The sequence below is a fragment of the Sphaerodactylus townsendi genome, linkage group LG03 (assembly GCF_021028975.2).
Source record: "Sphaerodactylus townsendi isolate TG3544 linkage group LG03, MPM_Stown_v2.3, whole genome shotgun sequence".
In the NCBI taxonomy this organism is placed as follows: Eukaryota; Metazoa; Chordata; class Lepidosauria; order Squamata; family Sphaerodactylidae; genus Sphaerodactylus; species Sphaerodactylus townsendi.
In genome coordinates this window covers 124,460,439-124,487,967 of record NC_059427.1, presented here as the reverse complement: position 1 = coordinate 124,487,967, position 27,529 = coordinate 124,460,439, and the positions used below count along the sequence as shown (strand labels likewise).

The 27,529-nt window shown below is 42.6% G+C and overlaps 2 protein-coding genes and 1 pseudogene across 5 annotated transcripts in view; 2 read left to right on the top strand and 1 right to left on the bottom strand.

The window, feature by feature from the left end:
- Positions 1-808: 808 nt before the first annotated feature.
- On the bottom strand, positions 809-18,257 carry UTP18 (UTP18 small subunit processome component). The gene is made up of 14 exons (XM_048487925.1): positions 17,954-18,257; positions 17,491-17,621; positions 16,520-16,615; positions 15,531-15,610; positions 15,357-15,448; positions 13,837-13,962; positions 13,186-13,360; positions 11,834-11,934; positions 11,355-11,445; positions 7,574-7,697; positions 6,127-6,301; positions 3,824-3,966; positions 2,697-2,736; positions 809-1,216 (listed from the first exon to the last, which is right to left on the bottom strand). Exons 1-13 carry the CDS (start codon positions 18,206-18,208, stop codon positions 2,712-2,714), a joined length of 1,614 nt encoding a protein of 537 aa, XP_048343882.1. The 5' UTR covers positions 18,209-18,257; the 3' UTR covers positions 809-1,216; positions 2,697-2,711.
- Positions 9,494-9,938, top strand: LOC125429306 (annotated as a pseudogene).
- Positions 18,258-18,566: 309 nt separating the features above from the next.
- Positions 18,567-27,529, top strand: part of MBTD1 (mbt domain containing 1) — a 55,943-nt gene continuing 46,980 nt past the window's right edge. For 2 of the 4 annotated variants that reach the window (XM_048487922.1, XM_048487921.1), the window contains exons 1-2: positions 19,088-19,164; positions 25,935-26,136. In XM_048487922.1, the coding sequence (XP_048343879.1) occupies positions 19,144-19,164; positions 25,935-26,136 (223 nt within the window). In that variant the 5' untranslated portion in view covers positions 19,088-19,143. The other 2 variants (XM_048487924.1, XM_048487923.1) reach the window with 2 other exon arrangements.

Below are 27,529 nucleotides of genomic sequence, written 5' to 3'. Positions count from 1 at the left end.
CAGCTCCCTGGGTTCTTAAAGGGCCACGTGCAAAAGAAGCAGAGCCAGTAGTGTTGGTTTGCCCCCACCCCGCAGATTTTCTTAGAAGAAAAAGACAAAATTCAGCTCACTTTTAGTAAAAGAGAGCTGTGGCGAATATGGGTGAGGAAGTGAGTAAGTGGTGGTTGGATGTGAGGGAGGGCAGAGTGAGGTGTGTGAGGATGAGCTGAATGTGTATGAGAGTAGGTGTGTAGCAGTGGGTGAGGCACAGAGAATGAAAGTTACCAGCATGTGAGGGGGGGAACCCCACCTGACATCTCACATGGCAAAGTGTGTATGTGTTTCACTTCCACTCATATTACCTAACAGTATTACCTATTTACTGTTTTCACTGCTCATCTCTGGCCATCTGCGCGAACACTGTAAGGGCATACCAACCCCTCAGGCCACAGACATGCTGCACGAACATTCTAAGGGTGACAGTTAAACACAGCCAGCCTCATGGCCTGGTGCGCCAGGAAAAAGACGTTTTTCCTGGCTCAGGTATGGACTTTCGGTGATTTGAAGGTCCGATTACCTGCCTGCAACAGGGAGAAACATCATGTGAAAATTTGGGGGCGATCCGTCCAGCAGCTTCTGAGGGAGACCATCAGGGACAAACACACATTTAGATTTTTATATATATAGATAGCACCACACATGATTGGTCTGTACTGGTCTGTAAATGAATGTGTAAAGAACTGTTTCTCTTTTGTTCAGGGTAGGGGGACACACACCAGAAAAGTTATTAGGCACTTTCTAAATCTTTTGACACGCTGAGCCCAAAAAGTTCACCATCCCTGGTTTATTGAATGAAATTGATCACTCCAGATCACAAGTGAGGGAAATCATAGGCCTAGCTGTTCCACTCCAACAGAAAAAATCCTCCAACAGAATGTCAGAAATAGGACTAGCCTATGATTCATCCTTCCACATTATCATTTTTGTTTCCTCCCTAGGTTTTTCTGCTGTTAGTGGCCCCAAGAAAGCTTGCAACGCAATTTCTCTTTATGTGTGGATTTGCCCTCATTCCTATGCAATGTGCTCTTTTTGATATTACACTGGTGACGCAAAGGAAAAAGGCTGGAGAGCAGTTTGTAAAGTTACCATTAGTTGTATTATTACTCAAGTGAAATGCATATAATTTTTTTTAAAAAATGAAATTCATCCACATCTTTAAAGCCAAAGATTAGACCACCTGTAAAGAGAAAAACACAGTGTCAGTGCCTGTAAAAACCACTGCACACTACAACTTCCTTTTGTAGGTTAAATTTACAAACAGTGGTGCATCAGAATGGTATTAAAACATCTAACAATACTGATTGCCTACTGAAAGGAAATAATTAAATTTGAGTTCCACTCTCCTGGCTTTCTGCAAACTATACAAAATTCTATTGAAGAGGGCTTTTCTGGTTTCAGACTTGCTTGGATAAATGATTAGGGACTGTGGTCTGTACTGCTGTGTATACCTAGTTGCAAGTAGAATCATTATATACCTAACTTCTAAAAACAAAATGCGTTGGTTGCTAAACACCCCATTCTCTACTGATTCACTATGTGTAATCTGCTTTGAGTTCCTCAGAGAAAGCTGGAGTATAAATAACAAATATATACAGTGGTAAAATTCTAAAAATCACTGGATAATCCGTCCTGTGGAGTATTTCATTATTACGATTTTGAAAATGCATGCATTTCTGCTGCACGCCGCTAAGGCCAGCTTGCCACAGATACCTCGGCGGCTGCCGAAAACCAAGGCAGCCAACTATTTTCGGCGGCGGAAATTGATGCCTGGCAATCATCGATTTCTGAAATCAATGACTGTTGAAGGCACTAAAATCTATTTAAGTCAGGATAAGAAGATGAATATTTTAATTACCCTTTAATCTCAGACAGTGGTGTAACAGAGTGTCAGATTCGGATTTGGGAAACTCAAAGCCCCATCCAAGAGCTGGGCAACCAGCCACAGCTGTCACCAGCTGCCACCCCCAAAGAGACTTCGCAGCAGCACAGGGAGGCTCAAAAAGCCTCCCTGCCGCCAGGAAGTCCGTATTAGCCGGAACAGACTTATGCCACGTTGGCTGGGAGGAAGCTGTCTACAGTTGGCTTCTCCCTGAACCACGCCCCTGGACTGCCCCTGCTATACCAGTGGCAGAGCAGGGATGCTGGCACTGTGTCCGCCACTGTGTCCCTGTGCTGGAGAGGGCTGTCATGTCCAGGTGCCAGCTATTTCGCCCTTCCACTGGGGCAAGTGCTCCAGGGAGGGCAAATTGGCTGGCACGGTTGCACGCCACTTCCACTGGCAGACTCGTCCCTCCCCTCTGGATGGGGTTATGTTCAAATCCCTATTCTGCCATGGGAGCTGGTGGATCAGTTATACACTCTAAGCTTAACCTATCTCATGAGGTTGTTGTAAGGATAAAATGGAGGAGAAGAGAATTATGTAAGCCACTTTGGATACCCCTTGAAGAAAAAGGCAGGTTACAAGTAAAGTAAATAACTAAAGTCATATTTAAGCAAATCCAAATAAGTGCTAGGTGGATCTTCACAGGAATTAGCAGTTAGCTGGACAGGTTAAGCTTCTGCCTACTGATAAATAGCTGAGATTTTTGGGACAAGAAGGGTTAAGTGACACAGCCAGCAATTCCCCAATGGTATCCCTCTTTTGGTGGATAAATTACCTCATTGTAGACAGCTTAGAAGTCTGAGTAGTGTTGCAACCTGCAATGTTAAAACAGAGTAAACATTTCACAACTTGAGAGCTATTTCCACTCTGAGCTGCTATTAACTAGTTTATCTTTAAGTTAGATCTCAGTAGTAGTATACTATTTCCATGAAGTTTTACATATAGCTATTCTTTCCCTGCACAAAAAAGAATACGAAGTACTGTGTACAAGACCTCAGATATAATGACAGTAATTTTCACATTAACAGAATGGGTATAATGCAGCCACACTAAAGTAATTCTAATGCGGCAATCTTATGAGCATTATAAGAGCTGATTTTACTGGGTTTAAGTGTACATAACTGAATAGCAGGAGTCTATTCATTCTATTCATTTTAGTGGATTAGATTTAAGTATATGCTTGTTACTTCCAAACTGAATAAAATATGAACTGGCTGAATCATACCCAATCTTTGGATATATATTAATTTCTCAATCTTACATGTCCCCCAAACCCTGGAAGTTTGCTTAGAACTTTTTCTCCTGTACTTGCAGACCAAGAGGAGAGCTAGTATGGAGTCACTCACATACAAGTCTGATTCTCTTGGGAACAAATTAATCAAGGAGTGGGTTTTTTTCTGCCTTTTTAAAGGTACAAGTAGTCTCTGTGCAAGCTGTGCTAGTTGAAATGGCCATCACAGACCAAGGAAGAACTAGAGACAGGGCAGGGTGATGATTTTTTTCCTGGGAACAGGATGAGCCTGCAGAAGATTGTTTTGAGCCCTCAGGTCAGGCAAGGCCAATGAAGGAAGGAAGTCCTTTGGCCCAGGAACTGGGAGTGAGCCAAGCCTCACCCCTACTTGGAAGGTACAGGCAGAGCTTGGGGTGGCCCCACCTCTAGGCAAACCTTTATTAGGCATGACCCCAAGGCCAAATGGACAGGTCTGGCCACACCTAAGCAATCAGAAGGTGGCCCAAGGGTTGGGGGAGGACAAAAGCTTTGTTAATCAGCATATTCAGTAAACCAGGAGCTCCATTCCCCATACATGCCATTTAACAAAGCTTCTAATGTATTAAACACCACCCGGGAAACAATAAGGTAAGAGTGCAATATCAGTTCTACTAGTTTAATTCAACACGTACCTATACAATAAAGCTTTGCCTTTGTTATTTGCTATAGAAAAAAATCCGCTTCTGGGTGAGAAGTCCATGGATTCAGCCAAGTATATTACCTTTCTCCCAGACCAAGGAAAATTTGAGAATACTGTAAGGGAAGGAATGTGGACCTGTTAAGAAGAGTGAAACAAAACAATTAAATGGAAGGGAGATGAACAGAAGTGCACTTTATTGTCATCAAATGCTTGCATTCTGATTGAAGAACAGTAAAATAGATTTCAAACTATAATTTTAACTGCTTCTCTCCTGATCATAGTTTCAGTCCCAGAAATCTGCTAAGATTTCAGCATGCTGGTCATCATGACTAGCCTGATTCCAGCTCCCTGCACTACGCAACAAGCCACTAAAACACCCTACAATGGTTGCGAAAAATGTATGCTAAGTATATAATAAATTTGAACTAGGATCAGTTCCTGGGATGATGGTGAATACTGAGATCTAAAAATGTTGTCAGAGGCAGACTGTGTGTGGTGCCTGGCTTGGCTGGCTAAGCTGTGGCTGCTGCCATCCAGCAAGTCATGTAAACACCTGGAAGGCCAAGCTGTGCAAGTTGCACAACAACAGTGGCCAATGCTGCGTGGCTCAGCCAGCACAGGTCACACAGCTGCCCATGCCAGCCTCAAACAACTTGTGCAATGACAGATGCTGCTGAGCCTAGATGAGTCACATCATTGCCAAACAAACTCTCAAGAGTCCAGCAATCACAGTGTCTCTACAAGTGATCCAGGCCAGGCCCAGCAGTGGGACTGGGCTATACAAGTCATCTGGCTGCAGTTACTTGAGTCAAGAAGGTCATGTAGAGGCAGAGGCACAGCTAGAGTTTATGCCCACTCTCCCTCTTCCATGTGTTGACAGAATGTACATACAGTATTTGTGTTCCCCAAAATTTCCCATTTAAGAAACTGAGAAGGCGTCAGACTTTTTTGTGCTCTACATTATGAATGAGAATCCCTGCCCCAAAAGTGTTTCACTCATTCTAAAAGAGAAAATATTTCACATTTGCCCCCAAAGATTCCCCCCCCCCTTTTTTTTTGTTGGCAAACTCAAAGAGTCCTCAGGAAAAAACAACAACTTTTCTCTCTGATTTTTTCTGAGCTTTCACATCTCTCAACTGGGTGCTCTGTAAGCATCAGAAGTCAACGATCAGGATATTGTGCAAAGAAAACCCCTAAGGGTAGGACTGCCAGATGTAGCTGTCTTAAAACTTACAGAGTATGGACCCAGGTTGGGCTGTATGCTACAGGAAGGAAGTGAGAGAGAAGGAAAGAGAATTTGGGGTCAGAGGGAAGAATGCCAATAGGACACCTTTATTACTTTGAACCAGCCAGTCTCTCTCCCTCTCTCTTTCTGCTGTCAAGGCAAGAGATATTCAAAAGTGGTTTGCCATTGTCTATCTCCATGTTATGTTCCTGGTATTCCTTGGTTGTCTCTCATCCAAATAATAGCAAGGGTTGAAACTGAGAATGTGTGACTGTCCCAAGGTCACCCAGCAAGTTTCCAAGGCAGAGTGGGGATTCAAACCTGGTTTTCTTGGGTCCTAGTCTGACACCTTAACCACAACACCATGCTGGCTCTCTTACAGCATGTCAAAGTTTCACTAGATTTGCTAAAGTCTGACTCAAGAGAAAGGAAGTAGACTGTGGTGAAGTTCTAAGGTGCTTTCCATCAACAATAAATTGCACCAAATGACTAGCTGTAAAAATACTGATTAATTTTAAAAGAAATAACCCATGCTATTAATGTGTAAAACAAAAACTCTTGTTATTTCTTTTTAAAAACACAACCCAGAATAGCCAATAAAACAGTTACAGTGTCACTGTTAAGGAAATCAATATAATCAACAACATTATAAACATATACAAAGAAATGCAGCATCATAAACTTATACAGGCATTGCAGCTATAACACCTAGTAACAAAGATGGAATTGACAAACTTCTCACAAGAGGCTTTATAAATTGATACAAAATAAGAAACAAGGCATCATAAACTATGCAAGGCATTATGGTTATCGTGCCTAATAAGTTACACAGGCCAAAAAAAGAAGGCATCATAAAATTGTACAAAGGCCAGATTTTTTTCTTCTTAAATACTAATCCATGTAACAAACAAGCACTTAAAATGTCTGCCTTACAAAACAGCTATGTACTCAGTGCATTTTTGTAAAAAAAAACCCTGCTTAAACATAGTTGCTTTAAAGAGCCATGCATAATACATGATGCAATTTACTGTAATTATTCCTTCACTCAAAGGAAAAAAACACCCTCTTACCAGCTTCACTGCATCGTCAATTTTTTGGGAAGCAATTGCCAGTATTTCTGAAGTGGGATTGAAGGACAGCGATGTAGCAGCAGTTACCAGATTCATTACAGCTTTCAGAGGTTTAGGAGTGGTTTTTCTGAGACAGTCATCCTGGGCATACACATTCACAACTCCAGAACTGGAACTAGAAAGAACAATTCAGTCCATAAGAAACAGAAACAAGTTTCTCTCTCACACAAACACCTCATCCATGAATTGTCCAGAAGAACTGTGCATTCTTGTGTACAGAAAGGCAAACTTTGGGCATAACTATAGGAAAACTACATTAAACTTTTAAAAAGTCTTAATTAAACTAAGTTAAGCTTACAGGCCTATAGCTGTTGATTAACTGGCTTCAATATTATTAGTGGTTATCAGAAAACACCTCTGCACACATGCCAGAGGACAGAAATCTGCCATTAAAAACTGCAGTATTTAGAAACCAGATAGAGAACATTTCTGTTTCCCATATCATATTCTTGCTGACTGTTCTTTAGTGAAAGAACTTCAGTTGCAGACTCCAGCATAAAATTGATGAATTGGGATTAATTAAGATGTTTCACACCACATCCCCTCCACTAAATTGATATTTGGGATTTTTAATCTCATAGTAAATGTTAATTAGCTAAACCCAGTATTTTGACCCATTACAGGTGTTAACTTTGTCAGTATAAGTAACAAGCAGTCTTCAAGCTAATGGAAGAGGGAAGAGTGTGCAATTTTGCTCCACTCTCACAAGCTCCTGCAGCCTCCCAACCTGTGTGGTTACTAGTCCATGTGAGACCTGCAACGTAGGGAATTAGCTTTCCTAGACTCAATGTGAGTGTTGGAGGAAGGGGAACAAGGGAACATCCCTGAACCTTGACCTAGATTGTGGGATCTAGGTCACTGAAGTTAACTGCCCTGGGAACCTGAGGAGATTTATAAATATTTTAAACAAATAAGTCATGTTCGGGACACTGACTGCCCCGCTCACAATTCAGTAGTCCTATTTTTATACCCCTGGAGTTAGCCAGAGCTAGCTACAAAACAGCTTCACAAAATGGGGCTGGATTAAAATTATCCATCCTTGAAGGAAGAGGTGCTCAAAATTTCACTTTCCAGACTGCCTACAAATCAGAAGAGCCCACTACACCTATCAAATACTACTTACAAACAACATATCTACAATATCTTTTTTAAAAACTTAGAATGCAAACTACAAGTAAAATTACTATTATTTATTTTGGTTTTTTTCCTATAAGATAATCCAAAATGACTCAATAAGCTATTTTTACTGCTCCTCCTGTCTAAATTTGTCCTTGCTATAGTCTGGATATCCTTGACATCAGCAACAACTCTAGCATCTACAAAGTACTGTCTCCTAGAGACATTAGCCTTTATGGTTTAAAGGAATACATCTGCTGAATTTACTTACCCACAAGCCACGTATTGGCCATTTTTTGAGACTGCAATGCTCGTCCCACGAAGACAACCTTCATCAGTAAACCTGTTCAAACATCGTCTACTTTTCACATCCCATATGAAGACTTCACCTTCATCTAGCAGACAGACAAATAAGATGCTAAGAAAAAACACTAAGCACCACTTAGACATCAAACTGCTATGTTAGGTTTAAAAACAGTCAACTAAACCACGAAATGCAGTACAGCAGAATGACACTTTGGATTTACTGTTACCCGACTGCCCCATGGTGGATTGGGGGACAGCAGTATCTCTATCTATCCTGCCAATCCTTGGGGTGCCTAGAAGTGGCATGCCAAAATGGTAAACCCATTCTCTGCACTGGTTAGTGTACCCACAAGGACCAGTAAAAACCAAGTGGAGACTCTTGCTCATATTATACTTGACTGCCTGAGATAAGTGGGCATTAAAAATTTCTCTACTCAGCTGGCCCTAGACAAATCAGAAAGAGACACTGACAGTTCTGCTGTGGAGCTTCTGTTAAACAATACAGATGTCGTGCTCTTGGAAAAAAGTAGCAAAATTTCTATTACAAGTGACAGAACTTTCTAAGTAATGTCCAATGCTAGATACAACTTCTAAGTCTGTGTTTTGAATGTATTCTTGATTTGCACTTCACAAATGTCTGGTAACGCTCTAGAGCCGTGATGGCGAACCTATGGCACGCGTGCCGGAGGTGGCACGCCAAGGCCTCCCTCCCGGCACGCGAGGGCCACATCTCCTCCCTCCCCCTTCCCCCCTCGCCCTGAAGGAGGTGGCTGCTGGGGCCATTCAGAGGCGCCCACACCTCCTCTTTCCCCTTCCCGGCTTTTCTCTCTTCCGCAACCTCCCTTCCCTCCACGCTCCCGCCTCCTTTCTTCCTCCTCAGCCTGGCTTCTCCACCCCTTATTTCCCTTCGGCCACCCTCTTCCCCGCCCACCTCCCGCGCTCTCCCTGCTCAGTTCCTGCTCTTCTGCTGCTGCGGCGCTGGCGGCGGCTGGGCCATGGGCCTCAGCATAGTGGCCACGGTCCCCCGCCCTGCTCCTGCCGGCACCTTCAGCTGTTGGGCCGGCTTCAGGTCCCGCTGCGTCCGGCTTCTCCCCGGCTCCTGCAGGGCCGGCTCCAGATCGGCCCCATTCTTCGGCCCCCCTCCCATCTCGGGCAGGGTGACGCTGTCTTGTGACATTGTTGGGCCGAAGAACAGGGCCAATCTGGAGCCGACCTTGCAGGAGCCGGGGAGAAGCCGGCCCGGCAGCTGAAGGTGCCGGCAAGAGCAGGGCGGGGGACCGTGGCTGCTACACTGAGGCCCACAGCCCAGCCGCCGCCAGCGCCGCAACGGCAGAAGAGCAGGAACTGAGCAGGGAGAGTAGCAATCAGCGTAGCAACCACGGATCAGCGTAGCAACCACGGTCCCCGTCCTGCCCCTGCCTTCAGCTGTCGGGCTGGCTTCAGGTCCCGCCGCGTCCGGCTTCTCCCCGGCTCTTGCGGGGCCGGCTCCAGATCGGCCCCATTCTTCAGCTCCCCCTCCCATCTCAGGCAGGGTGAGGCTGTCTTGTGGCATCATTGGGCAAAAGAGACCCACGGCCCACGGCCCAGCCGCCGCAGGGGCGGAAGAGCTGGATCAACTTAGCGGCCACGGTCCCCCGCCCTGCCCCTGTCGGCGCCTTTAGCTGTCAGGGCAGCTTCAGATCCCACCGTGACACTGCTTCTCCCTGGCTTCCCAAGTGGGAGGCGGCTCGAGATCGGCTCAATTCTTTGGCCCCACTCCCATCTCTTCAGGCAGGGCAAGGCTTTCATGTGGCGTTGAATCCGGCCGTGAAAGCCTTCAACAATACAAGGTAATTGTAACATTACAATACTCAAAATCCCCTTGCTTTCTTGCTCCTCCATAATATCAAAGTTACTACAGAAGGACGTAGAGCAGGAAACAGACAGGTGAGGTCTGAAATTCAGAACATGAAGCAAGAAGTTGCAACAATTAGTATGATGGATGAATTTGCCAGATATGGCAGACTAGAAAGGAAGATTAGCAAAATGACTGACAAACTTAAGACTCATGTGAAAACAGGAACAGCTAAACTTGCTAAAATAGTGGGTAATAAATATTGTGTTCTACATTTTGCAAGCTGCCTTAATGATCTCACAAATTTGGGAGTGTTATTCAGAACCTGTTACTGTGCTTCCAAGCAAATGGCTGGCCCCATTATTAGCTTTTCCAACAGGCATGGCAGGTGGTGTTGGCATTACATGTTGGTTGGTGATTTGCAATAAAGTAGTGGTCATTATGCTTCACCCTTTCAGCTGAGAAAGAATTGCAATTTCTGTCCATTAGCACAATTAAAAAATTCACTCTTTCCTTGTTTCTTATGTTTGCGTTCTTATGACATGCTTTGCACCAACTGCATTTTATGCAATATCCTGTGAAAGAAGCTACAAGGCATAGGATACTCCAATCATAGGATACTCCAAATTAGATTAAAAAATTAAATCAGATTTTAACATTTAAATAGGATTTTAAAGTTTAAATCATTTTTTTATTTAAATTGGGTTTTTAAGGAAAATCTATTTAAAAGATAGTTTTCTATTTAAGATACATTATAGTCCAAAAATTATTCATCATGAAATAATAATTAGTTTTTAATTATATAGCATGAGGATGTATATTCATGCAATATTTAAGTTTTGGTAAATGAAAGTCCATTAATCCATCCACAATGTCATGGTCTTCCAGAGGTTTCTGTAAATTTGTTTTGAGCAGTCTGTCTGTCTGTCTGTCTACATACATTTGTAACCTGCCCTCCCCCGAAGGGCTCAGGGCCTTCTAGAAGATATTATCACAGATGCTTGGTTTTGCAGTTCTCAAAACTGTGCATTTGTAACTGCAGAGATAGCATGCTTCACAGCAAAAATGCTATAAACATACAGAGTTGAGAAGAAAGACCTTAGCCCAACTGTTCCTTTGCATTCCAAGATTTTAATTTTTTTTCTAAACTATAACCTCAGTATTCAGGTTAAATTGTCGTATTGGCACTTTGCGATAAATAAGTGGGTTTTGAGTTGTAGTTTGGGCACTCGGTCTCGAAAAGGTTCGCCATCACTGCTCTAGAGTCTATTTTATCTGCCTATTAAAGGTTGCTGAAAATTTGAAGAGACCAGTAAAAACTTGTCTGGACTAGCCATCGCCAAATAGCTGCCTTGCAAAAACCTGCCTCACACCCTTCCTAAAGGGATTAAGAGAAAACAATGTCCCTGCAATGGAAAGTGTTGTAATAGTTGTACATTCAACATTAGATTATCATCTAATCAAAGGGACAACAGTTATTTTAATTTGGTACACTAGTTTCTGCCTTGACTGGATAACCCAGACCAGTCTGGTCTCATCAAATCTCAAAAGCTGCGCAGGATTAGGCCTGGCTAGTAATTGGATGGGAGACCACCAAGGAAGTCCAGGGTTGCTACACAGAGGCAGACAATGGCAAACTACCCCTGTTGTCTCTACCATGAAAATCCTACAGGTTTGTCATAAATTGGCTGTAACTCGGCAGTACTTAATACCCTCCACCCTCACCATACTAGTTTTCTACTGTTTGGGGGAAGTTTGCATTGAGTTGCAAATTGTGTTGTTTTAGATTTCAATCATTTGGCTTTTATTGCTTGCTGCTTTTTAAAGCAGCCCATAAAGAACAGCAACAGAGATCACATTAAATCATTCTCTGAAAAATACATACTTCCACACAGCATCAAGACTGACTTACCAGAATGGGTGTAGATTTTACTGCCGTCTGGAGAAAAAGTTGATGCAATGGCTCTCCCATTTATTTTCATGCTGCCGACAAACTCTTTTGTCTAGGATAGAGACACAATGCTTGTTGGTGCAATTATTTACAGGATGCTTAAGTGAAAGAAGCCTGGCCTGTCTAAGGAAGATGCCATTCTATGGTCTACACCATATGTTTTTCATTAAACAAATCTGACTACACTAATACTTTTTACAACAGAAAACGCGAAACTTAGATAGAATGTTCATCTGCCGCAGATCATGAACTGACTATTCAAACAGATATGCTCATTGGGAAAAATCAGCATGCAAAATGTTAAATTTATCATTTTAGTTTTTTAAATGTCACTGTCAATCATAGGTGATATTAAAAATAATGAATTAGCTTTCCAATAGACTCAAACAACAGCTTGAACCAACAATTTTGTTTTGTAAACACTGAAGCAGTGGTTTCACCTTCATTGATATTAAATGCTGATATCCTGACAGCCCAGAAATCAGTAGGAATGATCCATCTGGAGATACTTCAAATTTTCTGACAAATTTCTCCTCTAAACCTTAAAGGAGAAAAAAAAAAGCATTTTACTTTGTTACACAGTATATACAAGTCATTTTCCAAAACCACAGATAGCAAGTTATCTGTTGTACAGACTTAGCCACCAGTTATGAGAATAGTTGTGTGCTAAATCCGAGCACGTGCTTATTATTTCTTACAAGAGCGGTTTACAGAACTGAGGTGAGATTTTATGCCTTCTTTCTTTTATTACAGGTGCCACAGATCCAGTGCATGATAGAAAACTATCCTTTCCTTATGAAAGCACTGTCACAACAACAACTTCTATACAGTCTTCGTCAATGAACAGACTGGCCTTGTAGCCACTTTTAAACAAATTATGATATAAATATCCTCTTACATACGATCTCCCATGCAACACAGTTTCAGATCACTTACTGTGCTGCAGAGGGTCCATCTACTTCCTAGTACTGGGCAAGCAGATCAACCCATTCCTGCCATACCCCCCACCTCCTTTTCCGCATCATAACTACGTGCTATTTAATAGGGAGAGAATATGTGAAATATTACACTTGCTCCCAACACTTTAAATTAAAAGGTGGGTGACAGCAATTTCAGTTGGATATCTCTGCAATTAGCTTGGTTCAGGAAGTGTTCTTCAAAGGGAAGAACCATTGCCTTTCCCCCTTCCTCCCTCATCCAATGTTTACCACTCCTTAACTCTAGCTGATGGTATGCCCGGTGAGTTATTTCACTATTGTTCCTGCTCCAGCCCCTTCGTTTGAGGAGGCACTGGGGGGATCAAATGTTTAATAAATGGAAATGCACGTGATTTTGCCTATTTTCCCTGTCCTCACTTAACCAAAGTTAAAGCTTTGTCTACCAGTTAACGGAACAATTATGCCCCTCCCATCATCACCCTGGCCAATCTCTTTGGGCTGCCATTTGCTGCCCCCTGTCCCAAGGCTGTGAAGATCTGCTATAGGTCAAGCCTTCCACACCTCAACCTCTTTTGGGTTCACATCACTCTAAGCCTCCTGTCATCAGCATCTGCGAGCACTGCCCGCCCCAAACACCAAGGCTATTGTACTTAATTGGAGGGGAGGGGGGAGACAAGACAGAACTATGGAGGAATAAGCCTGATGTACTCACATTATTCACCCCTCCTCATGCATCCAGTCTAGATACTTGGGAGCAGAGGCGTAGCGGGGCGAAATACATGTCAACATTATTGACAACAATTGTACTTGTTTAAAAGTGTGCAAAAAGATGTAGAAAGTGGTTAGAACCTTACCTCTGATATGGTTTACAGGAATAATCTTTCCACCCATCATGTCATATATATAGAACAGCTTTTCACGTATACTAGTGGCTATAATCTGCTCTCCATCCGCACTAAAACGTGCCTTGTAGACCGGAAAACCTTCTAAGAAGATGCTCTGTATCTTTGGATTCGTTTTACCGTCCACCTTTTAAAAAAGAAATGTTTTTATCTGCTGCCTGACTGTACATATTTTAAGAAGTCTAAATAATAAACATAATTACAAATACCAGCTTGACTTGAATGTAAATATCAAACCCTTACAATAAGTACATGCACACACATCCCTTCGCAACCTAAAGATGCCATTCCAGAGCCTACGTTTGGACTGGTATTGCATATGGAGTTTCACAAGACCATTTGCTTCCATTCCATATAGTAGTTGAGGCCTACTTGCAATGCTCTGGATTGATGGCAGTAATGAAGTTTAGTATCTCACATACTGATTTCACTGAGCACATATAACATGGCCAAATATGTCTCTGAACCAATAGAAACACAAGAAACCCCCAGAAAGAATCACTACATATGCAATGTAAAAGCCACATAGTCATGTAAAACAATGTAGTTACAGACCATTTACAGTGTCTGGAATAAAAAATGATGTATGCTTTAATTCCTTACCTGAAACAAGGATACAGACTGATCAATCCCAGCTGTCATTACAACTTGAGCAGAGTGATGGAACTGCACAGTTGTAAGTTTTACGTCTGACAGACGTTCATTATTAGCAGGCAAACACTTTTTCAACTAAAAGAGACAAAAACAGGCTACAATATAGTAAATATACAAAACAAAAATCAGAATAAGCATGTATATAGTCTTTACAGAGCTGCACAATCTGCGAACTGATAGAAAAACAAACCCCAGAACTAAATTTGGTGTAGATTCCAGCAAACCTGCTACTTGCATAATATCAGTGATATACTCATTCACAGCCAATATGATGCCCTTTCTTCTGGTAGATTAAAAAGTAAAGATTATGGCCTGTGCAAGCATTACTGACCCATGTGGCAATGTCGCAGCACAACTTTTATTAGGCAGACTATATTGATAGGGTTGTTTGCCACTGCCTCCCCCAGTCATCTCCACTTTACCCCCAGCAAGCTGGGTACTCATTTTACCAATCCCGGATGTATGGAAGGCTGAAACTGACTTCCGTTGGGATTGAACTTAGGTCATGAGCACAGCATCGACAGCAGTACTGCAGCATAACACTCTGCGCTGCAGGGCTCCTAGTTCTGGTAGATGTTATTTATTTACCACACATAAAGGCAGTTATCTGGAAGGGCAGCATTTTAAAATAGAAGACATGTCCTCTTAGACATGTCTGCATTTGCAATTGCCATAATATAGAACTGATGCTGGTGGACAGAACTATTCATAAAACGTATTTCCTAAAACCACTAGCATTTAAGTAACCAATGAGAACTGTGTTTATTCCTAAGCGGAAGTTTTCATGTTTAACTTTATATAAAGGACAGAAAAAATGCAGGGAGTGAGGCGAGTGCACAAGGAAGTGCATCTTGTCACTGTCTAGGTTCAGCACATCAATAATTCTAAACTACATTCTGAACTTTCTACTTTCATGTAATTATTCTCATTTTCAGAAAGGTCCACTTGAACTAATGAAGTGCAAGGTTCTGCAAGTAGTATATACAATATACAGAAATGCTCTCAGTATCCTTTACATTATTTTTCTTATAGCTAAAGCAGTTGCTTCAGACATCACAACTAACAGGAGTTTACTTATGATGGGTACAAAAACAGCTTGTTGCAGTGCTTGCATAATCATCCTTAGGGTGTGAGAAGCCTTGAATCAAATTCGCCATGGCATCTGAATGCAGGAGCCTGGATGAACTGGGACCCAAGGTGCCTGGATGAACTGGGACCCAAGGGTGTGTGGAAGGCAAAGCAAACTGTTCTTTGCACAGAAACCTGCATTTGGTGTCGTGGACTGGAATGAATCAAAACTTTCCTAATTTAGACGCTTTCAGTCACGCTACACATGCAACAGAGGACAGAAGGGGAGAATGCAAGAAAAGCAATACTTTACTTGTACTTGTCATGCACAGACTTCTGTTTGCCACGGTGTCTGACTGCAGATATTCAAATTTGGATAAAAACAATAAAGAATGTATTACCTGCAAAATACCTCTTGGTAAAGACTCTGATGTGGTCAGAAAATTGCCTGTTTTGCGTAGTAGATCAACATCTTCGTCCTCTTCACTGTCATCTTAAAGAAAATGATTTTGAATGTTGCATTTATTTCATCTACACTTAAAAATATGAAAGTGCAGAAAGACTCCTTTATTTACCTTCATTTTTTGTTTTTCTAATTTTCTTCTTCATAGACCTCTTTGCCCAAGAAGGAGTTGATCCCATAACACCCTGAAATCTAAGACCAATAATGCCGCATATTATATACAACAAATACACTACAGCGTTGTTAATTTAGGTAATCAGAAATATGATATTAATAGCAAAGCAGCCAAGTCTCTCCCAAATTTAAGAAGACAGAAAGAACAAGCATTAGGAAAACAGCACAAATAATAACAGTAGATTTCATATTATATACATAACTAGCGGGGCCCGGCCACGCGTTGCTGTGGCTTATTGTGGTGAAATGGGAAATCAATTGCAAAGGCCAGCAGCGAATCAATTTCAGAGGCCAACAGTACGTGCTGATGCAAATACGCAGCCTGATACTGTGCGATGTCATTGATGTGTGTGCCCGCAGTCCCTTCCCTCTCTTCCCTTGCATGCCACCCCTCCCTCCCTCCCTTCCCTCTCCCTCGTGTGTATGTGTGTGTATGTGTTTCTCTTCCACTCGAGTTACTGCCTATGTACTGTTTTCACTGATCATATCTGGCCATCTGAGTGAACATTCTAAGCTGCACGAACATTCTAAGGGTGACAGTTACACACAGGCAGCTGCATGTCCTTCACCATGGAGCGCCAGGAAAAAGGCATTTTACCTGGGCCAGGTGTGAAATTTCAGGTATGTGAAGATCTACAAACACTCTCACCTGGCTGACTATAGTGGTTGGGAATTTTCAGAGGAATTGGCCCAGCAGTTACTGAGTTATACTACCATTAACAAAAACACTGTTAGCTTTTTATATATATAGATTACAGTGTGAAAAATTCTCACGTGCAAATTAATGTACATTACTAAGGAGAGCAGGTGTACACCAAGTTAGAAGAAAAGTAGACAGTTTTTGAATTTAACAAAATGTTGGATGCCATACATCAAATAAAATAAGTTCCCAAATTACGCTTTCTACATATTACTAGCAAAGCTTACTCTTCTTGAAGTCTCCTCTGAAGCTTTTCCTTAGTAAGTTTACTTTCTGCATCATTTTTCATCATATTTTTCCTATATCGATGAGTCATGTCAATTCTAGAAAAATAAAGTAACACGCTAAATTTGCCATATTTTCCAAAACCATTCAGCTAATCAGTTTATAAATTGTGACATTTGATTTTGCTGTACTGATTATGCTGTTAAGCAGCTATACAAGATTCTATTAAGTCAATAAAAAATTCTCTTAGCAGTAGTTCTAAAAATTAAAAAGAAACAATTAAAATATATACAAATAAAGAAATCATACAAAAACCAACTCAAATCAATGTGGCACATTTGGGATTTATTTATTTGTTTAAATTTATTCCCCATTCTTTATCACAGCCTTAGGGTGGGTTAAAATTTTTAAAAAGTTACTAGATCATAATTCCAAACATGTGCATTTGGAGGGGCAGCCCAGTCCAGATGGGAGGGAGCTCTGCAGCAGCTGGAAATGGAGCCATGAAGGCAGTGCTGCACCATCTCCCAAGGGGTTTTGAGTGGCGCAAAAAGGAGGAAAATTGAAAAACCCTTCCATAGGCTAAATAGGCTTATGCCACACTTCCCAGTGGCATGAGTCTGCGGCTGTGGCAGGTGGCTTTAGGAAGATGACTAAAGTCAGCTCCACCCCTGGCCTGTTCCCCTGCTGTGCTAGTGTGCTCTGCCATGTTTCTGAGCAGTGGCCTCTTCCAGGTTGGGGTGCTGCAGAGCTGTGTAGCGCTTGCTTGCCACTGCATCTTTGCTCTCTCGACCAGCGTAGGTGTCATTTACACCAGCAGAATGGACAAACATGTTGCAAAGGTCCGCACCGCTCTCACAAGCCATTTTGCGCCCCCCCCCCTTCGTCTCAGATAAAACAATGAAACATCTAGAATTGCATCTTTACATAATCTCTCTATTCATAAAAGGAATTTATTACAAAGTTCTCTTACGTCTCTTCAGCTTCATCATCCTCATCCATCCACACTGGCTTTTTAGATAGCAGGCAACTGTCTGTATCATCATCAGTTCCTGACTCACAGGATTCCTCTTCAAGAAGGTTCCCACTAACCGCTTCCCCATGCTTGAATAAAAAAAGAAATTAAAATACATTTTAAAGAGAAGACTTCATAGCGTTCCACTTACCAATTCTGAAATCACTGGAAACTGACAAAATGTAGTCTGAAACACATAACTGGTTTAGTGTCTTACATATCCATTAACAGCGTCACAATTTTTAACAGACCAAAGTTCCTGGGTCTGCACGACAGAGACAGAAACTGAACAGCCTAGACAGCCTTTGACACCACCCTTGCATCTCCTCACCCAGAGAAAGAGGCTAGAGCCACCCTTTGAAACCCCTGCTCGGTAACAGTAACCGCGAGGCGAACTGAGGCTTCCCGGCCCCGTTCATACCTGCGCAGAGGGGCGGCCTTGCAGCCGCCTTAGCAGACTTTCTCCCTCCTCTGAATCCCCGAACACCAGCTCCTCCAGGCCGCGGTCCTCTGCACACTTCTTTGCCAAAAGAGCCAAGTGCCGAGATCGGCGGTCCTCCTCCATTGGATCTGCAGCTGCCACGCGGGCGCCACCCTCGCTAACAGTCCCACAGTCTTTTCGCCCTCGCTTTCGCCTCGCCGGCAAGCCGCCAGCAGCAGCAGCCACCACCTCCATGCTTCCTCCGCCTGCGAGCTCCCAAGCGGAACCGGAAAGGTCGTCCTCAACTTCGCCCTTCACGTGACCCAGAACCCTTCTTTACGCGCATCATCATAGAGATACACAAATACTCACCACCAAGGGGTGGGAGGTTAGGACAGGGATCTAAATGACACTTCTGGTTTTTTTAAGTGAACGTGAAGAACAGTGGGTCGTAAGAACCGGAGAAAGGAAACACTGAAGATCTGAGAGTGTTTCCCTATGTTACTTCTGCCCCGCTTATGGCGGTGGCTAATCGAATGCCGGAAGTGAAGATACAGGGTGACGCGCAGCTTTTTTACCTCTTCCTTCCTCTCTGTTAAGCCCCGCCTCCCCTTCACGCGACCCAGATTCTCGATTTATTTATTTTCCCTCATAAGAACCGCTCTCTTGATGGACTGTTCCATAGGTCACACTGTGGTGGTGAAAACGGATCTGTTTTCCCATGATGACACCCGCTTCTAACTACACCTCGTCCTCAGCGAACGTAAACAACAGTAAGAGGATCTTAAAACAACTGAGGGTCGAACCAATCACGGCGGCTTTTTTAAAACAACCCCCCCTCCCCGACTCCAATCATCTCTTCCGCCAGATAGTTCAGGCCGAACACCCCCGTACGGCAAGCGAGGACGATCCACAGAGCGAGGGGGCCAATGAGAACGCGCCGTGGGCGGGGGCGTTGTGCGCGTGCGCAGTGCGGTTATGCTAATGTTGTTGATATTCTGGGGCTGAGGAGTTCAATGTCTGTTCGCTCCTTCGTTAAAGTGAGAGCCTGAACTTTCTTCCTTCTCCAGCCTGGCCCTGCCCCTCAGCAAGGGGAGGGGGCGAGCCTGGGGGAGGGGGCTGAGCCGAGGGGGCGGGAGGGGGGTGGAGAGCAGCAGCAGTTGGAGGCATCCCCTGCCCATGAGGGCCTGATGGAAAACACAAAGGACCTGGTGAGTAGACCCGAGCAGAGCAACCCTCTCCTGGGGGAGGGGGGAAGGAGGAAGAAGAGGAGGAGGAAGAAGAAGAACCTGCAGCTGCTGCTGCAGGAGCGGGCGGAGGATTGGCTACACTGCTTGACCTGGCAGGCTTTTATGCGGCAAAGGGCTCCGCTGCTTGTTCTTTGGCGGCTGAGAGAGTAGGCTGAGCCTTTAGAGGGGGAGGGAAGTTGCCAGGCAGGCATGCTGCCTTGAGGGGAGTTTCACAAAAGCAACGATTGCCAGGTGAGATGATCAAGTAGTGAAGATCAATCGGTGTTCCTATCGGCGGTCCTTCCCCTTTTCTCTTCATGCCTCCACCACTTTTGCTGCTGTAGCATAAGAAAAAGTGACGGCGGCGGCAAAAGTGCTCTTGTTTTGTATTTGCCTAAGGGAAGCATGCTTAATGCCTTTTTACTGGCGTGATTCCCAGGCCCCCTTTTTTGTGTGATCTGCCTGCCTATCCCTCGCGCTGAGTTGTTTCACGGACAATGCTGGGACCTCCTACTCTCTTTAACGATGAGCTGCTTTTGCAGCACTTCTCAGTCTCGTGCCCTGTAGCGTTTCTCTACAAAAATGTAGCGTGCGCAGAGTGGGTGTACGGAAGTATTCCTCCTGCTTTTGCTTTGCATGAAATCTTAGGCAAACCACATGCTGCTCTTTGTAGGAGGCTGTGCAGAGTAATGTCTTCGCAAGCTCCTTTGTCGTTGTGCTGCTGGCTCTCCATAAGTAGAAAGTAGAATTTGAAGGTTGTAGAGGTAATGTGTTCGTTTGCAAAAGCTAGAGAGAAACTGGTTTCAAGTTCTAAGTATTAGGAGAAGATCAGATTTGGCAGCTACGGACAGACTGCTGTTGCTTGTCTAGTGTTTTCTTCTTCTCATTGTTCTACAGTGATCTGTCCTGTTTTTTCCTAAAACATGCCGTGGCGATTCTTACAGTCAGCTTCGGTGGATGTAAACATTCAGGAGCGAAATGAATGCTGTAAGCTTCTTGTGTGTCATGCCTGCCTCGGGTTTAAAAACATTTTGGATGGTTTGTCAACAAGCCCCTTTTAAAGTTTAAGTGAAAAGCTGACTTTTAAAAGAAAAAACTGCATTAATATGTTTTGTTTGCTAATGACGTTCTTATTGCTGAATTTAGTGCGTTTGCTAAACTTACAGGCAGCCTTTTTTATGCTGTTTGTGAAATGTCAGCCTTGGATGCTACTTCAGATATTTGTTTTTGCTATGGAAAAGATTGACAAGTAGCTAAAATATTTGAGACAGTTTAGCTTGTGGAGGCTGAGTTTCATTGAGGCTCCAAAGAAGTGGACATATTGTTAATGGCTTGGCCATTTCTACCTTTCTGCTGAGATTGAGAAAATTCTTATCTATGGCTGATTCCACATGGGCCAAAAAACAGCGGTGTGAAAATGGTGTGAAAACAGTATAAACCCTTTCACACTGTTTTAAACCCTTTTACACCATTTCATGCCATTTTCGCACTGCTGTTTTTGGCCCATGCGGAATCAGCCTACCATTCTCATTTGTATTAATGTATCTATTTCCGTAGCTAGAGCTCTTGCTCTGTTAATTGGTTATTACCCATTATACTGTGTATTGAATTCATCTTTAGGATGTCTAAAAAGGAGGGTCTTTTCCATCTATGCCAAGAACATTTGGTTTAAGATTGTCATACTCTCCAGAATCGTAGCAAACCCACTGGGAGTTATTCTTTGTACCTGGTGACCTTTACTAAGTACCACACAGCAGCAAATATCCCAGTTTTACGAAAGGTGTGTGAGCAAATAACTCCAAGCTTATTGGACGGAATAGACCTATTTTGATCTGGCTACCTTCCTGACTTTGGAACTGTCATGCTTTGTTGGCTCTGATGGACAGTTCCCTCATAGAGAGAGGCTTGAGTGTAATTGTTCTGGATCTTTCAGCAGCTTTTGATACAATTAGCCTTCAGGATGATGAGACCAAGGTGGATGCGGCACCATACTTCATTGCTTCAGTAACTGTCTTGTTGATCAGTACCATTAGGTTATTCTGGAAATCAGCTATGCAACAGGATATACTTGGGCTATAGGATTTTGCAAAGTTTAGTTCTGTTCTCCTTGCGTCTTAACATTTACATAAAGTTATGGGGCACAGGTGTCTGGGGATTTGGATTGAGGAGCCATTGTGTAGGTGACACCCAACTTTATTTCTTTCACCATTGTCACTGCCAGGAGATGGCAATGAGCTGAATGAGGGCCAATAAATTGAAGGTGAATCCAGATAAGATGGAGCTAGTGTTTGCTGATAATGGGGCAGGTTTGCCACTTGGGCTATTAGTAGATCTGGAGGTACAGATGGATTAGGCCTTCACTTAAGACTCATCTTGCTCTTATGTCAGGAGCATCAGAGGGTGATGCGACCATAGTTTATCTTGATTTCAGGAAGGTTTTTGATAAGGTTCCACATCATGTTCTTGTTGACAAGTTGGTAATACATGGTATAGATCCTACTACTGCTTGTTGGATCTGTAAGGTTGACACAATGCACCCAAAACGTTCCTTTTCCTCTTGGAAGGGTGACAAGTGGAGTGCCTCTGGGATCTGTTCTGTGACCTGTGTTGTTCAATACCTTTATAAGTGATTTGGGTGAAAGAATAGAGCGGGTGCTTATTAAATTTGCAGATGATGCTAAATTGGGAGGTATAGCAAATATGGTAGAGGACAAAGTCAGGATACAGGATGACCTTGACAGACTGAAAAACTGGGCAAATACGACTGATAAGAGTATAAAGTACTGTATTTAGATAGGAAGGATCAATTTTATAATTATAGGATGGGGAAGATTTGTTGGCAGTTGAATGTGCAAAAAGGATCTAGGGGTCTTAGTAGACTGAACATGGGTCAATAGTGTGACGTAGCTAAAATGGCAAATGCAGTTTTGGCCTTTATCAACTGAAGTACAGTCCATATTATATGAAGTGATGGTTTTGCTTTACTGTGCTCTGGTTAGACCTCACCTAGAGTATTGTGTTCAATTTTGGGCACCACAACTTAAAAGAATGTTGACAAGCTAGAATGTGTCCAGAGGATGGCCACAAAGATGGTGAGTTGTGGGGGGACCAAGTCCTGTGAGGAAAGATTGAGGGAGCTGGGCATGTTTAGCTTGGAGAGGAAATGATTGAGAGGTGATCTGATAGCCATCTTCAAGTTCTTGAAGGGCTATCATTTAGAAAATGGTACAGAGTTACAACTTCAAGAACACCATTCAGATAAGTTATGAGTAGAGACTGAGAGAGTTGTGTGTTTTCACTTTTTCTTTTTATCCTTCTCAGTTTGATATTTGAGCATCCCATGTGTACCTTTTCAAATGATTTCCATTTATTTGGTATGGCTATCTAGAAAGCATTAAAGGAGAAGAGCAGTTGTCAAGCTGACTATTCCTTGAGAATGATAGCATAAAATTGCAAAAGTGCAATAGATCATACTGGCACTAGCTTATAGAAATGAAGCAAGAACTTTGGCAGTTTGGTGGAACCTTTAGAAGTCAATACAGGTACTGGATGTGCAGTTCTGTCTATGAGGATCTTCACACATATTGCTTGTGGCAGCAGATCCTGCCTACTTTGCTTTTTGTTCCCCCCAGGTGTAAATGAAAGGGGGCTTGTGTGATCTTTGGGGTTTTCCATCCTCCTACCTAGGACCTTAGGGATATGGCTTGTGAGACTTTTGCTTCACATGAATGCATGCTGTAAACCACCTGAGTGCCTGTTGCATTGACAGGCTGAATAAACTGTACGCAGTGGTATTTGTTCTTGGCCATGTAGCCATAAGCTACAATCAGCTGCACTGGAAAATGTTTAGGATAGGGACCAATTATTACTGTGCTGGTTATAACATTATAATTTTTGGTTATTAGTTATGGTTGGGAGCCTCCATTATGTTAAAATGATTGTCATTGCCTAATGTTGACTTTTGTCATTGAACAAAATGAAGATGAATTCTGCAGAAAAGGAGTGATAAAAATGGGAACCCTAAAAGCTTTTTGGTCACTGTGAAATCTGTGCTAGTACAACATGCCATGCAGAATATTTGCTTATAGGCTTATCTCTATTGTAGTTTATAGGCTTATCTCTATTGTAGTTTAAGGCAATCAGATCAAAATAGATAGCCCACAATACAGTCTATGCAAACTTTTTTGTGTACCTCCACAATTACATAATCCTACAAGGAGTAATGTTTAAAAAGGCTATTCCTGGTCTGTGGTTTTATCTAACCTTTTTTTTTTCTCTTGCTGCACTTGGAATGGGAAGAGCCTTTGGAGTAGGAGCCTATTTCCCCATGTTAACCAGAATGGGCAATGTGCAACTTAAACCTCTCTGCAAGTACTTCTGAGACTTTGAGCTTTGAAGAAAGGAAAATATCAGGTCATACGGATACAATACTTATAGCTGTCGTTAATTGGTACTGAGAGGGAGTGCACTCCAATCCTAAACAAAGTTACTCTTCTACTCTTATTGGTTTTGATGGGTGTAACTTGGTTTAAGATTGCATTTGTTGCTGCTCAACAAGCAAGAGTCTTTTGACAGTTTAAGTGCATTTAACGAAATACACAACTGAAGAGGAAGCTTTACCTTTACCTAACGAAATACAATGTGATCCACACAAAACATTATGTCATAATCCTGTCCTCTGAATTTGTCCTGTGGATGCCATAGGGTTGTATTCTCTCACCTGTGCTCCTCAACATTTATGAGTCCACTAAGTGAGGTCATCTGGAGCTTTGGGGCTCGATGCCATCAGTGTGCAGAGGAAACCCCCCATCTAAAATTAATTATCCTGGTCTTCAAATTTGTTCCTCTTTGCTCTGAGAACTGCTCTGAGACTATGATTAGGTGGCTAAGGCAGAATGAGCTGAAGCTGAATTCACACAAACCATAGCTGATTCTGCTCAGAAAGGCTGATGTTTAAAGGATTAGATTGTCAGGGGGTTGCATCTAGGTGATTGAGGTGCATTCTTACCTCATTGTAACTGCTTAGCCCTACAAATCAAATGCTGCTAAAAGATATATGTAAGCAGCCTGCTATACATTACCACTGCCATCTGGGGCATTCTTTCCTTGATCTTTACTTTATGACTTCACATGCTGTGTAGATAACTAGGCTTTATCCTGACCCCCTGAGCTCATGGCAAATGGAGTCTATCAATTATTGGGGGCAGGAAGCCAGGTGGCTTTCTCTCACTATCTGCTTTTTTAATACAATGGATCATTTGACATGGCAGACTGTCAAATTCCTGAATGCTGCCATGCGGAGTTAAGGCTAGAAGGCATGGTTTTGCAGTGTTTCTTCTCCTTTCTAACTGGTATCAGAAGGTGGTGTTACACCTGCTGTACTCCTCTGCAATACCCCTGCAACTATACCCTGTACTCTGCTACAACTATCCTATGTGGCATCATAGCAGTCCATCTTACCTCTAATATATTTCAGTGTTTACATGTGGCTTGAGATGAGATTGTCCATGCTGTAGTTTCTGTGTTCAGTATGTAGATGATGACCAAAACTATTTTCTAGTGCAGCAGTTTCAGAAACAGCAGTGAACCATTTCAGTATTTGAGAGAATACTTTTGGGAGTTGATAACAAATAATAAATTGAAACTGAATGCTTACAATGTGGTAGAGTAAAGAAAGGGAGTAAATGTTTACAGTGTGGTGGGAATTCAAGATTGTGTCCTTATTTATGCTTTAGTTTTTCAAGATCATTTTGCCTAGCTGTAAACCAAAGGTCAATGCCTCTTCCTCTTATTTAAAAAAGAGCAGAAAACAAGGAAAACTCAAAAGCCAGCAACTAAATAGAATAAAAAGACAACAAATATACATATAGTGAAAAATATAGCATTGACAGATTTGTACATAAGTTTCTAAGCATCTAAAGATAGATCTATGTACAATTGTTGTCTATATGCTATGCATTCAAATATTGATAGCATTCTAAAGTCTACTATCCATTGATTTATTGGAGGTGGACATTTATCTATGCAGAGTTGCAACACAAATCTTTTAGCTGTAGTACGGGCACAGGTGGTTTATTTTACTGTGTCTTGGTCAGTAGGTTTAATTGAGGTCTTTTTCATTGTGTGCTATTTTGCTGTATTAAAAAAGTGTGATTTGACTGGCACTGTGAAAGGGATATCACTTTAGATATGACATTCTGTGACTAGGAATTTTGCTATGTATTGTTGTCCTGATACATTGTGAAGGCATACACATAGTTCTAGACTATTGAGATGCTTACATGTTTCGTTCTGTTTGTCAGTAACCATGGAATTGCTTCTATGGCTGATCATTGTTTGAGGAGACAGTCTACTTCAAACATTGAAAATATGTGAAGGGAAACATGAGGGGACTGCTTATGACACTATAGAGAATGTAAAGAATAGCAACGATGCATACCTGGATATTTTCATTTTTTCACAGAAGTTCAGAAATTTGAACTAGATAATTTGTTACCTTCTGCTTGTCACTTTCTGGTTAACCAGAGTGAATGCATAGTGTTTAAATATTTTGAGGCATATCAGCAGGTGATGAATTTTGGGGGAAAACAAATATCACTTAATATTTAGATAATCTTCTAAGAATCCCTCATTTTCTGTGTATACAGAATTGTACTATATAAGGTATACTTTGTGCAAACTTTAAAACTTGCTCAAATGCTAATTTTTTTCTGCTATCTTCAGAGACTTCAGTATTTTAATTTGTGTTTTAGACTGAACATTCTTCACGGTCAGAAAGGAAGAGACGTGACTCATTCGGGATGTTTGATGGTTATGATAGCTGCAGTGAGGATACCAGTAGTAGTTCCAGTTCCGATGAAAGTGAAGAAGAAGTTGCTCCTTTACCTTCCAGTCTCCCGATTATCAAGAACAATGGACAAGTCTACACATATCCTGATGGCAAATCTGGCATGGGTGAGCACAAAAAATAGATGTTTCAGTTGGACATTCAGTTGAATGACACAGCTGTCTTCCGTTGTCTGAACTCAACGGTCTCGGAATACTTCTGAGTCCTTTTATTCTATAGGTACGTGAGATGTTTGGGTCAAACGCTAAAGGAGATTATACTGTTACGAAAGAGTTGTCATTGGACTGCTTAAGTCATTCGAACAAAAAACCCAACAAAGAACTATATGAAAGTAATTTCCAGCTCTTGACGTAACTTTTAGTGGGTACATGCTTCAGCACTTCAAGCGTACAGCAAGCATGATAACTTGCATTACAAAACAGAATAAGAGCATTATGTCAAACGGGTTTTCTTGAAGACCCTAATCTGTATCTGACCTCGTGCAAAGACTTTCTGCAAGTGGTATTTTAAAAGTTTATTTATACTCTGCCTTTGCCCCCAGTGCAGACTCAAAGCAGATTTTCCTATTCTACTGTTCTTCATTTTATTCTCACAAAGGCCCTGTGAGGGAGATTGAGCAGACTGTGAGTGATTGCTGCAAGGAAGTTTATGGGTTGTCTGGAGATAGTTCCAGACTGGGACTGGCTCCCTCCACTTGTACTGCCACCCCTCCCCCCCAGCAACCTGTACAGTGGCCAACCACTGCTCAGATAGAATTCCCAGCTCCAGAAATGAGCAAGCCTTGCCTGGAGCAGCTGTCACTGAGAGAGCAGCCAGGCCAGGCCTCCTAGGAGACAACTGGCTGAGAGAATTTGCCACAGCCTCCAAAAACTAGGAAAGCTTTTTGCATGCTGGGGAGATCTCCAGTGGAAACGTGGAAAGGCCGAGGATGGGGAACATGACTCGCCCCCACTTCTGGTTGTGCCAACCAGAAGTGGGAGTGAGTCATGCTCCCAGCCTGGGTCTTTCCACTTTTTTCCAGGCATCCCTTGAGAAGTGAGCAAGAGTGGTAGGGGTAGACTCTGCGCTTACTTGTGGGGATGACTACCCTGGGGAAGGCACCAGCTGCTGATAGCCTAACTCTGGGGTAGAGCCTACCAGGAGCAACTGGAGGGCAGGCCCACTGCAAGTCAGACTGAGCCCCAAAACCCAGTAGTCTCTTCCTATTAGCCCTTCATCCTTGTCGTGAGGAGAAAGCCAGAGTTGGAGGAAAGTGGGAGGGATAGGTATGGGAGAGGTTGTGAAGGTGAGGGGCTGTCTTATGTCAGAGATTGACCAAGGTCCCAGCAAGGATGCACCTGGGCCTGGGTTGGGCGACAGAGAGGCGTGGAGGTGATGGGGCTTAAAAGGGAAGCTCCTGATGATAGCTGAGGAGGAGAAAGAGCACAGGTTAACGCTGTTCCAGTAACTACTTGGAAAAGTGATGAATAAGGTGAAGCAAACCCTTCTTCTTCCCATTCT